At 42.3% G+C, this 16,207-nt stretch overlaps 1 protein-coding gene across 1 annotated transcript in view; it reads right to left on the reverse strand.

The window, feature by feature from the left end:
• Positions 1-16,207, reverse strand: part of PAK1 (p21 protein (Cdc42/Rac)-activated kinase 1) — a 34,778-nt gene that overhangs the window by 16,389 nt on the left and 2,182 nt on the right. The window contains exons 2-7 of the mRNA XM_009082821.1: positions 11,813-12,023; positions 7,433-7,533; positions 5,845-5,992; positions 4,716-4,753; positions 3,182-3,298; positions 2,687-2,861 (exon numbers count right to left, since the gene is read on the reverse strand). Of these exons, the coding sequence (XP_009081069.1) occupies positions 2,687-2,861; positions 3,182-3,298; positions 4,716-4,753; positions 5,845-5,992; positions 7,433-7,533; positions 11,813-12,002 (769 nt within the window). The 5' untranslated portion in view covers positions 12,003-12,023. The remainder of the gene's footprint in view (positions 1-2,686; positions 2,862-3,181; positions 3,299-4,715; positions 4,754-5,844; positions 5,993-7,432; positions 7,534-11,812; positions 12,024-16,207) is intronic.

Below are 16,207 nucleotides of genomic sequence, written 5' to 3' on the forward strand. Positions count from 1 at the left end.
GGATATACAGCCCTCACATATAGAAATACAATTATTTGCTGGAACCCTGCAACTTAAAGTCACCCCCAGGTTCAACACACTGGATGATCTAAGATGTCCCTGCACTGCAATGTCTCTGAATTTAGATGCCAGGGCCTCGTTCACCTCAGAGCCAACAGACTGTTACAAAACTAGACAAAGACTTTCTCTACACTGTGACAATTTGTAGCAGAAAAGAGTATTTATGCTGTTTCCACATCAGCACAACCACAGCCATTTACTGGTTTGCTGTACCCAAAGACTGGGTTTCAAGACTCAGGAGGGAAGATAGAGACACCTTTCAAAGCCAAACCTGCCCTGGCCTGGCTTGGCCAATGCTCGGCTGCTCTTAGAGGAACCCAACAGTCAGTGCAGGTTTTAGCAGCAGTTACCACATGACTGCAGCATCACTCTGGTTCTGGAGAGCAACCTGAGACAATCTCAGCTCATTCTCCCCTAACATGGCTGTTCAGCCAGAAGAAAGTGTATTTCTTGCATCCCTCAGGGGAAAAAGCACTTTGCCTGGTGTTGTGAGGGGCTGCAAACTTTAACTGATATTCATAACACCCTGATGGCAGGCAGAAATCCCACCCATTTTAGGCTGAAGAAATCGGAGCCAACAATATCTAGAGCTCAGCTGGGAATAAGTCTCCTCTCTGACAGCACCGGGGGGCTAATAGGATCAAGGGTTGCAGAGTTGCATCTGAGCTGGTGTTTGGAAGTCACTCAAGCTGCCAACATATGGTGCTGCTTTCACAGGGTCTCGGGCTGAGCCTAAACAGATGTACATTGGCAGAGAAACTGCTCATGGTCATTAAGCCAAGAAATCCAGTAGCAAGCAGAGCAAGAGCAAGCTATTTTAAGACACCACCGGAGAGCAGCCAAACCCAGAGGGTTTAGGGCAGACAGAGGTAGAAGAAGGGAATATGGCCCATGTTTGGAGAGGAGGGCAGGAACAGAAATCTGACTATATAAAACCCACTGTACAATGACAGAACCAGTGCTGTTTGCCCTGAGGACAAGTATTTCTCGACAAATGTTCATAAACTTTCCCTCGAAGCCTAACACAGGCTACAAATTCAGACTGCAAGACAGGCAAATGTTCCCCCAAGGTAAGGACAGGACAGAATGCTGTGGTCACAAGAGGCAGTTGCCAGTTTTTGCTGTGTTTTAATGCTCTCATCTGTAAAATAGGGGCATGTTTCCTACCCTCCAAGAAATCAGGTGAAGATTCATTAATGTTTTCACCAATGCAGTGTTAATGCAGAGATATGGAGATTTAGCATCTTCCTTTTAACCTTTGCACATCTTTAGTATGTGTAAATATATTTATGCTTTGGAATTTTAGTCATTTTATTCTCATGTCAAACCAAAACATGAAAAGGCTGCTTGTGTCCCCAAGTACAGCTCTATAGTCTCCAGTGAAAAATCATGTTTACAACAAGATTAAAACTTCATCATGTATTTCTGATCAGCCCATGTCTAGAAGCTGACACCTGGAGCAAGTGAGGTCAGAAGGTACATCTGCTTCCCAACACTCCTAAGAGTAGCACTTGTACTTCCCTTCATGACAGAAGTAAGTGTATTTATATTGGAATAGCACATTTTTCCCAGTTGTTGCTTGACGTACCTGGCCACAAAAATGGCTTAAATCTTTCATGGTACAAAGATCCTGCTAATTAAGTTAGTGAAGTTGCTGTTTTGAAACAATGGGTATGAGTTGTTCAACAGTGAGCAGCTCCAGTTAACATGCCACCAATTCAATTCAGGCTTTGTTTAGAGGAATGAGGTACTCAGATACCATTTTTATATTTTATTTTTTTTAAGTTATACCCCCAGATTAACTTTTCCTTCATCTTTGCTTCCTAAAATACTGACCATTAGGACTATACCCTCAAACCAAGGAGACCAGCCTGACCATGGAGGTGTTAACACAATTTACATCAACTGACAAGCAAGACATGGATGTAATTAATACAGGATTAGTAGTTCAAAGAATTAGAAATGCTCTGCTCTAATAAAAACTGGCCCAGGCAGAGCAGAGTGATCAACTGCACAGAACAGCTGGTTCAGAGCTGGATATGCCACAGCATAACCCAAACCCACCAGGCAGCAGAGGAGTACTGGCACTGAAGGCAGGGACTGTTAAAGACATGAGGAAACAACTGAGAGACTTGGAATTTTTCTCAGAAAAAAAACCACCAATTTGGATACCCACACAATGTTAAGGCACTTAAAAATAACCAAGTCACTCTACACCATAGAACTGTGGAAGGCAAACTTAGGGATGCATTAATTTTCTCTCCATCTTTTAGACACCTTATGTCTATCATCGCAACAGAATCATTCGTGCTTCAGAGCTACAGAATAACAAGATGTGGAACAATCTGAGACCTCGTAGTTAAATAGATGTTATTTATTCAAGGCTTGTTTTGAAGAGCCTGAGGATCTGTAACTCCCTGAGGACTTCAGTTAGCATCACAGGTGTTCAGCTTACATTTATGCTTCCCCCTTACATCTGCCCCTAAATTTGTGTTGTGACTGTGTGCCAATGTCTTCAGTAATGGATCTTAAAACAGGAATGTCAAAACATTTCAGCTTATTAAGATTTTGAGAAACCAACATAGCAGGACTTGGAATTTAATTTTTTTAAAGAACAGGGACATACTTAATTTCTCCAGGATCTCTTCATCTGACATTTTTGGCTTTTTCTTTTGCTTCTCCATGTTCCTGACCAGCATGTCGGGTGCTGTTGTGCTGTTTTCCGAGGGAGAAGAAATAGGAGAGGTGGCCACATCTCTGGTAGGAGGAGGAAGAGGGTCTATCACAGAGCGAGTGTATATCTAATTTTGTTGAGAAAACATACAAGTCAGATGAAGATTTAAACACTTGTATTCATCTTGTTATTGTTCTTGTTGCTGTCAGGGATGTATTTTTATAGCTACTTTGTTAACAACTAATGTCACTAATTAAAGACTTGTTGCCCCCAACAACTAGGCAGGTGATAATATGCAGGCACTCAGGCAGAAGAAATGGCTCCCACTGCCTCCCTCCTTCTCCCAAGCAGGGCTCAGCACCACATCATGCAGCACAGATGAGGAGTCACAGTCCAGACCCGACTGTGACTGCAGCACTGGGGGGTGAAGGAAGCACTTCTACTCACAGATTTTGTGTGTTCGGGTCGTGGAGCTATCACAGGGGGTGGAGCTGCATCATCTTCATCATCTTCATCTTCAGACACTGAGGGCACTGCAGGGGTCTCAGAGACAGCCTTTACATTCTGCATGTCATCACACAAATAGCAAAAATAAAAACCACATCGCTTGTTATAAACAAAATTACGAACATCAGATCAAGCTCCTAATAGAGATTGCACTGACCTCAGTGCAGAAAAACAATAAAGAGAACTGGCTGGCAAGTTACACTGTCTGAAAAATTCAAAGCCCTAAGTTCCTGGGCCTTCATGGGGAATGGATGGGCAGTCCAGCACTGCCTAACACAGCTGTTCAGAGCTCCTCACCTGCCTGCACGACAGCGACCCTCTTCCCAAGGACCTGAGATCCACCTGAGCTCTCTCACTGCCTTCCCAACACCCACACAGCAGACCTAGCAAACCTGTGAACAGCATCTGGATTTGGAAATATCTGTTCCTATTCATGTTGCCTCTTTGGTTTTTCTGCTTGCTTTGAACCCTGATCATGCAGTATGGTGATTTGACTCTTTAAATGCTTTAATTTGCAGCAAAATCTTAATGTTTTCTCTAAAACTTGGAAGGTCAAGTTAACATCCCCTGTGGCATTGTGACTGAGAATTAAGTAATGAGAAATTTTGGAAGCAGAATCTGGCAAAATCTTTTCAAATCTCTCTTAAAATTATTTTCTAACAGAATTTACTTTCAAATCCAAGTGCCTTAGATATTCAGACTCCTGAGGACTGACATACAACAGCATGTAATAATGAACAACAGCAGAAACATTTTCCTTTTCTTTTTGCAGAGTCCTAAACAATCAGATCTGAATAAGCCTCTGGAAGGGAGCAGAAGCAGCCAGTTCTAGACAATAGTGCAGCGGTGAGAAAACTATAGATGAGGGAATTGTGGGGGTTTATGAACCATCTTAAACTCAAAGTTTTGCTCCTTCCACCTTACAGGCACACACGGAAACTTATCATGTCTCCTAACAAAGCAAATAGGAGTGGTGCCTGCCCTGGTAAGGACTGAGTAAAGGTTAAGTAGACAACAGGAGAACCTTTTATTTCCTGTTCTGCTAGAGATTAGTTTGGTTAATCAACATTAGCTTTGGTCCATCAGATCTTGCAGGCTAGTAAATAAACTTTGTTATGTCACAGACGTTTATAGAGACATATAAAACCTGATGGTGCAGTGCTTATCAAATTCTAGGTATAAGAACAGATCAACTGCTACAAAAACAGAGCTATGTCTATTAATTAATTCACTGATTTCCAAGAACTAATTCACTATTCACTAAGGAAAACTACTTCTGTTTACTTTATTCTCCACCAATTGAAAAAAAAAGTGAAAGGAGCATGCCTGTTTTCATAAACATGTATTCACTGTACAAATAGATATAGTTCAGAGTTTAAAACACCAAGCAAACTACAAGCTTACATGTAGTTAGCTAGTTTATGCTAGTTTTTTAATCTCCAAACTCGAGACAGAATGTGCATGTAAGACTTACCAACGTATTTGATGAATTGTAATCCTCTGCTGATTTATCTGAAAGAGACAGATAGTAATACCATTATAAATGAGTTATAAATGCAGCAGCAGTGGGGAGAGGAGAAAGGGACAAGCCTTCTTTGGAAAGGGCAAGAAAAAAGCTGATCCCTGGTAGACATTGCAATAGAGGGTAAAAAACCCTTGCAGATAAATGCAGGGGTCCCAAATCCCTGCTACAGGAAGATGGAATTTCCCAGAACAGCTGAATGAATATTGCACTCCATCCATACACACAAAATGTTATTAGCAGGCTAAATCACCAGCAGAGGCACTTCAGCCGGCCTGAGACCTGCAAAATGTTGTCTCAGACACCTAGACTTCTTGGAATAGCAACAGAGGACCCCACAAGTCAACTTATGGGCTTCTTGTTTGACTACCCAGGCACACATGGGGAAGACTTGTGCTTTTATCCCTGTTTGGAGTCTTCCTAATTAATACCAGTTCTGGTGACATGGTTCTAATCCCTTAAAAGAACCAAAGTAGGGGTTAATATTTAGAAAGGGAAGGAGCTGCAGTTGAAAGGGAAAAGGAGTGGTGATTGTACACATCCTTCAGCAGGCAGGTAATCCATATAAAGAGGCACAAAACCTTGGCAGCTTTGATTTTTAGAGGAATCCAGGCAGCAGTTATCAAGCATCCAGGCAGCTAAGGCATACTCCTCAGTCATGGCACATGGGAGCAGAGAGAGCCTCACCCTAAGCATGCACGAAGCAACATCTACCACCCACCCTGCAAACTGAAATGGCTTCAAAATTTAGCTGCCTGTTTGCTCCAGGTATTTTCATCACTGGGAACACAGCCTCAACAGTCTCAGACCTGCTTTCCAGATGCTGGCTGTAAGCATGAGAAAAAGTAGGCGCTTTCAGGTTTTAGCCAGTTGAGTGACCTTCACTTTTGTAACTATGCTGGGCATCAGGATTAACAGAACAGCATTTTAAAGGCAGAAGGGTGCTGGAGTGGCCAAGAGAATCTCACTCACGTTTTCCTTGAAAAGACAGATCTGCTTGCTGATTAAACAAAAGAAACACCACACGCAGTGACTAATGAAGAGTTGGACAAAGCAGCTGTATGAGACCATCACCATGTACCTGTGAAACTCATGTACTTCTGGCTGTTGGAGATCTTCTTGGAGTTGTAAAACTCTAACACGTCCAGCACTGCCTGGGGGTTCTTCTTCTGCTCTGACTTGGTGATGTTGGAAGTCTGCAGTAAACGTGCCCATTGCTCTGGCATTCCCTGTGGGAAGATGTACCTCATTAGCTCACAGCTGGCCTAATGTGGCTCACAGAACACATGTCCACTGCCACAGTTCTGCCCTGCTTTTGGGGGTTACACACTGCTGTGAGGGAAATGGAGAAGAGAGGACAGGAGAGAAAACCAAAAGAGGTGGTGAATGGACGCCTTCCTAGCTACTGCCTGTGTTACAAGTCATGTGTTCCTTACATGGATGTGTAAATGCCACTCTGCTCGTGGGGCTGGGTGTCTCCCAGGTCCTTTGCAGACCAAAACTCAAAACCCAGCAAGTAAAAGACCCAAATGCTGCAGTTCAGGAAGAGCCTCAAGGGAAAAAAAAAAAGAAAAAAAGAAAAAGAAAAAAGAAGAAAAAACCCACCAAATCCTTTATACACAGGTATACACATATTTATATATACCCAAGAAAGACTACAGAAGTAGCATACAATGCATAAGCTCTAACACAATGAACATGCAGCATCCATTTGGGTCTACTCGTAGCACTAGAGACTAGTGTTCTTTGGTAACAGCAGTTTTGATGCCCATTGTAACCAGAGCTGGGAAAGCAGAGATGTTAACTTCATATCTGAAACTCAGAATATCATTATAGGGACAGAAAATAACTATACCTGGAGTACAACCAAACTTGTGCCTTTCATCACCAGCAAGAATAACAGTTTGCATTGACAAAGTGGGAAGGAATCCTAGGATCCTTTAGCAGTAAAGTTATCCTCCCTGATCTAAAGGAAGGTGAGATACATGATTTGGGCACATCTAGCATAACCTGGGCAAGTCTAGAGGCTGCCATGCCAAACACAGCTGTACAGGTAAGGGAGCAAAATCCCTGAAAAAACAGCATATTACAGACAGGTAAAAACACCTTGCTCACAAACAACTTCTGCTGCAATGAAATGCTATCTCATAAGCAAAATGAGAAAAATAATACAACGAAATACAACTCTGTCTTTATAGTATTTTGCACGTAGATTTTTTAAAAAACCACATAAAAGCATCTGACATATAGCCTTAGGACAGCACATACATGTTCTGTCCTAAGTAGCTATGCACAGCTGTGTATCTCCCCCAAAGGGAAACTCTCAGAACCTCACCTGGGGGACACAGATTATGCTGTAGACTTAATTCACCTCTAGAAGGGGAAGGGAGGGGAAGGGAAGAGAGATATACCATGTTTTGCTTACCACAACAGGCAAAAAAACAGGAAAGGAAAAAGTTTGCTGGCAGCCTGGGCTCCTGGGATGTGCCAAGTTTGACACTCTCTCAGCATGAATTAGTGGGTAACCTCTGCAGATGTGTTTCAAAGGAGATCAAACTAGATGATGGTAATAGCCTTTCTAGCATTACTATATAAAAGATTAATGGGTCCTGGCTCCTGCTAGCAATAATCTAAACCACATAGTTCTCTTTTTCTCCAGACTCACTTACTGTGAATTCTCCTGTGACTGCATCAAACCCCACATGAATTGTGTGTTCAAAGTCTGAAGGGAGGGAGATCTCCGGCCGCTCTTTCTCTTTCTTTTTATTGGCTGGAAGAGACAAAAACAACAACAAAAAACCATAAATCCATCAAGAATTAAAATTTCCGTAATAGCTTCCGATTCACCTACCCAATCACACCCCCTTTTGCTAGTCACAGGATTTCGATCTGGGGCAGACAAAGAGTAAGTTTAAAAACTTTGTTTCTTCACTTAAGAGCAGCCACAGTGGGGGGACAACAAAAATAAAAGTCTTGTAACACAGGACAAGCATAAGAGAAGGAAACTGATATTTTGGGTATGTAAAGTATCAACTAATATGGCTAGACTCAACAGCATGAAAGGTATTTACCTAAAATATTCACTCAAACTTATACAGGTCAGAGTCAAAAGCTCTACAGTGCCAGTAAGTGGAAGCCAGGCAGTTTTGAACACATTTTTTATTTGTTGGTTTAAGCAATTTAAAAAAAATATATTATGTGTTGTTACACTTGTCTTTTATATAAAGCCAGGGACAAAATTAACTACACATGCTGCTTATAAATTGCTTCCTATTTCCTCTAAATAGAGTTTATGAAGAAAACCAAATATAATGTGTGCTTCTGCTACAAAATCTAATAAGAGCAAAATGACTTGTATTTTTTTGCTCACAAAATAAACTAAAGGTGGTTTTAATAACAAGTTTTGAAGACGTGAGCAAGACAGCAGAATCTGGCAGGTGAGGAGCAGAAGTTATAAAGAAACAGAAAAGGAAGTATATCAAAGCAGAAGCACCCCGCAAATTTTAAACTGAGGTCTTCAAACAAGATTATCATTATGCCTTGTATTTAGATCATCTATATTCATGATGTACTAAGGACTACACCTTCCTTTTAATATTTATTGTATTCAAGAAATTGAGATGAGTTTAAAGAACCACATTCTACTTGGATTTGCTGCTGCTTGAAGTTATAAAACCACCAGAGCCAGGAGAAGGTGATTAAACCACTTATGTCTCCCAGCTGCTACCTTTTTTATCTAAAGCCAAACAGAATTTGTTTCGTGGCTGACATTCCCCAGTGCATTTTTGGCAACATGAATGCCAAACCCCAGGTATTTCAGATGCCTGTAAGGCTAATGCTCAAAGTAGCAATTCTTTTAGCTGCTGGTGTGGTTAGTTGCATAGAGAGTCAGGGCTTGCCCCAAAGGACTAAATCCTATTTCCTTCAGTGCCAGCTCTCTGGCACTGTTGTCTGTATCATTACAGTGCTACAGTTGCACTGAGTAATTTTGGAGAAAGAAAAGGATCAGATGCTCCATTTGGGACACAAAGATGGAACAGATTGTTTTTGATCCCTCTTTCAAACAAAGGGGATGGGGGAAGGTGAATTGCAGAAGAGCGACAGAGTTGCCAAGGGGAAGGAGAAGAGAAAGGAGCCACACTAGAGGAGCCATCACGGAGCAGGGAGCTAGGAGGAGGCAGAGGCAGCTGCTGGTTAGCAGATGGTGAGCATCTGCAGCACAGAGGCCTGCCAAAGGGGGAACAAGCAGCTGCATCCAGCAGGTACACAGAAATAATCACATGCGCTAGCAGTGGATGGAAATCAAGAGGAAAAGAGATGCAGAGCACCATCAGAGGCATCATATTCCATAGGTCTGCATACAGGATCAGTCCATTCTTCCAAGCCAAAGACTTCAGCTCAATGGTATAGCTCAATGGAAGTGTTCAAACATGTATGAGGCCCTGGATTTTTGCCCCAGGTGTCCTTTCCTCGATGGCTCTGCTCGCGCACAGGGGTAGCAAAATGGAAGAGACACTTTCCAAAGCACCTTGAGCTAGAACTGCCCTTGACTCAGCAACCTGTAAGAGATGCCTTCAAGATATCACCCCTTGTTGGCCTCCCCTCTGATCTGGATCCATGAGTTCTCAACAGGGCTGTCACTTGATCCATAGCAGGACTCCATGTTTGAGTTGCACTTTTGCATAAAGCACAACCTCTTCACCATCTTTCCCACATATCCTTCATAAAGTGCCTGCCCCAATACTGCTCCCTGCCCAGAGTAAAGAGCCACCACTTCTCTGAAGGGATTGACAGCATTACTTCAGCAGCTCTCAAGACTACAGCATAAACGCCTGCATCTGTATTTGCTAGCAAAATTAGCTGCCAGGAATTTCAGATCTTTGAAGGCTCTTTGCAACCCCAGTAGAGGTTAAACAACTCACTGGCTGACCTGGGTAAAGATCCAGAGGTCATGGATTTGCACAGAATTATTTTTGTCTAACTGAATGGAAACCAACTTCCCTTTTACTTCAAGCAAACTAGCACATAACACCCAAATTATTTCAGACATAAACCAAAGAAAGATGTCTGAACACTGAAGAATTTCATTACATTTAAACAGCAGGAGGCACTGGGAATGTAGCTGTCATCACGAGATTAGAGAAGTTTTCATAATATGAAAATTCACCATTTTGAAGTGAAGATGACAGAGTTAAAGGCATTTTTTGCTCGACAGGAATTAGAGGATAGAAGTGACCATTCTCATTTGGGCAGGTGTATTGCAACAGAAGGCTCTGCTGGGCTTGGCTAAACAAAAATCTCTCATGTCTTGAAGCATCTGCTATGTTGGCCAATCTTCAGTAAACGTAGGCATCTTCAGATCAGTGGCAGTCTGTCTGCTGATTTACCCAAAATGTTCACTTTTTCAGCTCTCCCCTGCAATCCAGTTCAAACTAGCATTTCAGGTTCTACTTATTCTACTCTTTTATGAATTTCAGGTGATTTCTTTGCTCTCTGCAACAGCTGAGTCTAAGATTTAAAAATCCCACTCCCTTAAGTAAGCCAACAACAAAAATCCTGCATCTTTTTAGGATTCATACTCATGACAGCAAGTTCTAACCAAGATCCAGCAGATTTTTAACATTGAGTTTATGAGTTTCTTTCTGGATTAAAGATTCAAAAACCCATCTCCAATCTGGGTTTTATACTTATAAAACAATCCAAAGTTGCCAAAAGTATCAGATAATAATAATAATGAATGCCACAATATTTTGCAGAAAATGATCCTTTATCTTGCTTAGATTAGTGAAACCATCACTCCAATTAGTCTTTTCACAAATAAAAATCAGGAAGCAGCCTCCCTCCTTAAGCCCAGAAATTGAAGATATCTAGGCTTGACTTTAGTTACTCAGTGCCCAGATATCATTGCAATACAGAAAAAAAGCTGATACATTAGAAAGAGGAACTCAAAAAAATAGGTCAGATATAAAAAGAAACCAGCACATATTAGGGGAGGAAGATTTTTTTTTCTTACATCAGTTCAAAAGATTCATGAGAGAGTTTTTTTAATACCCTGATTTTAAAAATTAGAATTTCATGTACAGTTTGCAGTTTCTATCTCTTTTTCCATCTGTTACAGTCCCTAAAACATGAAAAAATTCCTTCAATTCACAAGTAATATGCAATAATTTGCAGTAACAGATTATACTTATCAGCAAGTAGACAATGCTTGGCCCAAACATTAGAACAGAGTAAATGATTGAGGTAAAATATGACAGGTCTAGCAGGAGACCGCCTGTTAGTCTTGTATAACTCATATTATTTGCTTTTTAAAGCAATAAAAAAGCAAGAGACCTTCCTTTGGTCCCCACCAAAGTAACTGCCAATATCAAGATTTAAAAGACCGGCTTGTAATTGGCACAAAAATTCATTATTTTCAAGACCATTACAGACTAGACAGGCTGGGAGGTAGCAGAGCTAGTCCCAGAGTTAGTCCTAGATTTTAGGGACCCTGTCCTCATAATTTATGGTGAAGGAAAAGTAAATTAAAAAAAACTCCAAGAGAGCTGGAGAGGGATTTTGACAAGGGCATGGAATGACAGGACATGGGGGGAGTGGCCTTAAACTGACAGAGGGCAGGTTTAGGTTAGATATTTACTGAGAGGGTGTTGAGGCACTGGCACAGGATGCCCAGAGAAGCTGTGGATGCCCCATCCCTGGAAGTGTTCAAGGCCAGGTTGGATGGGGCTCTGAGCAACCCGGTCTAGAGGAAGGTGTTCCTGCCCACAGCAGGAGGATTGGAACTAGATAGTATTTAAGGTCCCTTCCAACCCATTCCATTCTAGGATTCTATGATAATAAAGTAAGTAAAAATGGATTAAATGTGACAGGATTAATCATTAGAAAGAAAACAATCTATAGCCAGCACCTTACGTACCCCAAAATGACCAAGACAGTTGTGCATGAAACAACCACACAACATGTTCTAAACCATCACTAAGCATCAGGTGTTTGATGTTCAAGCAGGGCAACATTCAGACAGGTTTATTAGAAGAGATAAAATACTGTACTTTTATCTCCTGGTAAAATAGATCGGTAAAATCGATCCTTCCTCTTTTTTTCTTCTGGGTTGGGTGGCAAAGGTTTTGAGCCATGGTTTAAAGTCCCAGCGTCTTTGCTTCCTGATCCAATCATAGTGCTGGTATTTCTCATTGGAGGAGCAGGTGGTTTGTCTTCTGTTTCAACTCCATTGTTAGACATCTTCAGTTGGAGAGGCTGTTACTGTGAATTGGAAAAAGAAAATAAATTAGAAGCCTTATTTATTTATTTATTCATTATAAACTAGAATCACACAGCATCAAATAAATCACAAGCAGGTATTTGCAGACTAACCTGTAACCTCATAGAGAATCATATAATTGATAAGGTTGGAAAAGGTTTCTAAGATCATCGAGTCCAACCATTAACCCAGCACCACCGTGCTCACCACTAAACCACATCCCCAAGTGCCACATCCACATGCTTTTTGAACACTTCCAGGAATGGTGATATCAACATAAACCCAGTGTCAGCACAACAAATTCTATTCAAGCTCCACTTTTTTTTTCCTGTTAACAAGACTATGTTGAAGCATTTGAGCTATTGATCATTGAGAAAAGCCTGTTTCAAGATGCAGCCAATTCTCAAGCAAACCATGGAGCAGAAGTGCAGGGTGGGAAGGCACAGCAGTAAATATGAGGTAGCAAAGAGCAGGGATACCTGAGAGAAGCCAACAAGTTGCCACATTCATAATACCTCTCAGATCCATGCTAGTTCATCTAAAAGTTATGTCAAAAGGTTTGCATCAGTCTCCAACACAGCACAATAGAAAGAGATTGAAGTTTGCAGAGTTTTGATGCAGCTGCTCAGGCTCTTTTGCTAGAAAGCTGCTGAATGGGTTCAGAGGCAGAGATGGCCAGGAAGCCCTGGACTGTACCCAAGTCACCTCAGATGCAGTGCCATGACCCTCACTGGTCCCAAGTGGGCCCTGACCTTTCCTCAGCAACAGCACACTCCAGAAGCAACTCAAACAGCCAGAAAGCTGACTGCTTTTTGTTCTGTTGGGAGGGTCAAACTAGACTAGATCCCCATCTCACAGTGAAATCCGTAAGTAAATAAACCCTGCTGTGCGACTTTAAAGATAGAAGCTTGGGAACAACGTAATAGATTATTCTGCAAAAACTAGCTTGTTCCACCCAAATGAGATCAGCATTACTCCAGACACAGCCTAGCTGCAGTAAGATCCTTCTGGAAACTGGAATTTGTCTGCACTATGTTCACAAAAGCAAGTTGGGACTTTACTACAGAACAAAGACCAACACAGGAACAGTTTCTGTGTGAAAAGAGCAGTTCAACAGCTTTACCAATGATGATGTTTCACTCAGGAAGAATTACAGGGTGGCAGAAAGTCAGAAGCAGTTTGCTTTCCACAAGTGAGAAGTCCAGTTACAAAGCCAAATCACTGCTGACTTCCAGGGAGCTGCTTTTCCATAGGATGTACTTGGAAGAAGCATATTGAGTGACACTCCTAACAGATCCCACCGCCATACCCACAGTCCCATGACCACACAGCACTCACCCAGCCTTCAAAGCCTTCTTCGGACAAGCTACTGATGCTCTGTGTAACTGACAAGATTTGGACCCAGGGCACACTGCTCTCGCACTGTGGGGGAGCTAAGGAAGGCAAACTGCCCACAGAAGTCACTCAGCAGCAATGTGTCAGACTTTGCTGAAAGCAGGGTTTCCTTAACTGTTGCCTGCAAAGCCATAGCTGGTCTGCAGCTCCACCTTCTCCTCCACTTAGCAGATTCTCAGTTTCTTCTCACACACTTTTAAACAGGAGGGCTGGCAGTGTTGTACTCTGGGCAAGTCTTCACACACAAAGAACTTTATAATAGGTTTGACCTCAGCCATGTTTCCTCACAATAAAACTGTGCAATGGAATTTTAAATGACAACTAGCTTCTGGAGTATTGATTTTAAAGGTGGAACAGTTCTGGCATTTAGGAAGGGTGAGAGGAAATTAGCTGTACATTTGTCTGGGCGTGTTCTAGAATGTGCCCTGTGCATCTCCTACCACTCATGCTTCAGCCTCATGTCATTCTCCAGTATAAAATGGAACAGAACTAAGTGACAGCTGGAGTGACAGCCATGAAGTGGTTGGTGCAAATGAATACTCTCCCTGTCTAAGCAGTGGAAAAAAGTCTAAACTAAAATCCAACTGGTAAATTTGGCAGCCACTGCTGCGCACGTACCTTGTGCAACACGAAGATACTTGGGCCTCGCTGATAGGCTTTGCACATCACAGTGTCAGTTGTTGGAACTGAACTGGCACAACTAAATCATTTGAAACTACATAAGCAGCAGTGATACATAAGAGCTGCATTCTTTGCATTGATCTTCTTTAACTACAAGAAAGCAAATTGCTGGGAAGGTGCTAGGAATATGCTGCAAACAGGGAAGTAGAAGGAAAACAAATGTTAGCAGCTCTGTGCCTGCCAAACACCCCTCCCCAGGAGCGGCACCACATTTGCTGCTCTAACATCCTGGTTTAGCCCCAAGGGCTAAACCAAAGCAGCCAAAGATTCCAAAGATTCCCCCACTGGCCAGACTTCCTGGAGCTGCAGGCATGGCTGGGACCGAGACTGACTCATTTCTGGGTCCCTCTCCCACTGAGCAGAGAGGTGAGTAGGTGAGAATTGGTGCTTGTTACCTGCTGATAGAGGCACAGGACTAAGCAGGGGACGGTAAAGTTTATTGTTTTGGGGAAAGGATGCAATATCAGACTGAAGGGTGCTATGAGGAAGAGAATAGAACAGTATGTGGCTCCAAGCTGGAGAAAAGGAAGTGAGAAGAGGAATTAAAAAAAAAACCACCCCAGATTACAGGCAGAAGATGGCCTAGTGCTGGGAGAAAGAAAAAGAACATAAGGAAAACAAAACCAATCAAACAAAAAAATACCCTAAGAAAAACCTATGTATGTCAAGCATCCTTCCCTCTCAGTTCCACCAGTGCAAAACCCCAGGGACACCTGCTCTCAGTTTCTTCAATGTAAGATGTTTTTTCAAAATCCCTCAGTCAGAAAGGATAGCACACAAGTGAATTACTGTTTAACCGCGGGGCTAGAAACACTGGCAGTACAAGCTCTTGTTTATCTTACGTTATTCCCTGAATGAGCAAGTTAACTGCTGAGAAGTTATATAGTTTAAGAAATAATACCAGTTTATACCTATTTGATAACCTCAACTTTCATGTAGGCAAAGCCTAGAGTACACCCTCTTTTCTTCCTCCATCGCTCAAGCTCTCAGACCTTTCTCTTCATCAAAATCTTATGTTTGGAGTTACATGAGCTATTTAATCTATCTGGAGATGGGGGGTGAGAGAAATCCTTTGATCACAAATTAAGACTGGTTGCACAGCAGTTATCCCCTGTAATAGCAGCACTATTCTAGAGGGTTCCCAAAAGCCTTGTGCCACTACATATTAAAAGGGAAGACCAAAAACCTGCTTATGTGAGTCCTCCCACTGCAGTACAGAGACATAGTCCATCCCCAAACACAACATCATGATACTTTAAACTTCTGTTGGCTTCAAAGTACGTGGATGAAACCCTGTCCTGACAGAATTACGCCCACATCTTAGAGCAGAGAGCCTGGAGCCCAGAGCCATGCCAAGTGGTTACAGAGGTGGCTGTCTCCCTTATGGTGTCCCAGCTGGCTGCGCAAATTCTCTTTCTCCTAAAATAATCTCCTGCCAATTCACATGTAAGCAGGCTTTAAACACCCACCTCCCCTGCCTCATGTAGGCGCTGCTCAAATTCAGAGCACCAGGCAATCGCTTCACCAGGCGGCATAACATCAGCAATACACCACTGAAATGAGTCACTCTGCTGGGCACAATCCATCCCAACAGGAATGCAAAGCATCACTGGACCGAGTGATTTCCTTCTTCACACCAGCACGACTCTGCTTTGAGAAATTCATCTTATGTTTCCACAGTATGATTAAGTGAACAGTGGAAGCGATGAAACGGCACATGAACTTTTCAGCCGAAGTCAGATGACGGAATACATTTTAGCTGCAGACACAATTATTCTCAACTACTACATGTAATAAAATACCAGCACTCAAACCAAACCCCGCAGACACCACTAGGAAGGCATAGCTATGATGCAAGACTATTGTTTCTGCAGCCATTTGGGAGTACTGAAAGTTCGAGTTGTTTCAGCAGACAGTACTAATGAAAAGTTTTACTGCATACTGCAATCTGTGACTGCTGTAAGTCAAGTTATGGTGGCCTGCAAGTGCTCCCCACCGACATTTGATGCCCATTAGCTAAATTAGATTCCTCCAGCCTCAACACAGTCCAACAGCAAACCTGACAAACTCTCCTTTCACATCTACAAACCACTTCTGCAGACAGGAAAGA

This window comes from Acanthisitta chloris, unplaced genomic scaffold (assembly GCF_000695815.1).
Source record: "Acanthisitta chloris isolate BGI_N310 unplaced genomic scaffold, ASM69581v1 scaffold229, whole genome shotgun sequence".
NCBI classification, from domain to species: Eukaryota; Metazoa; Chordata; class Aves; order Passeriformes; family Acanthisittidae; genus Acanthisitta; species Acanthisitta chloris.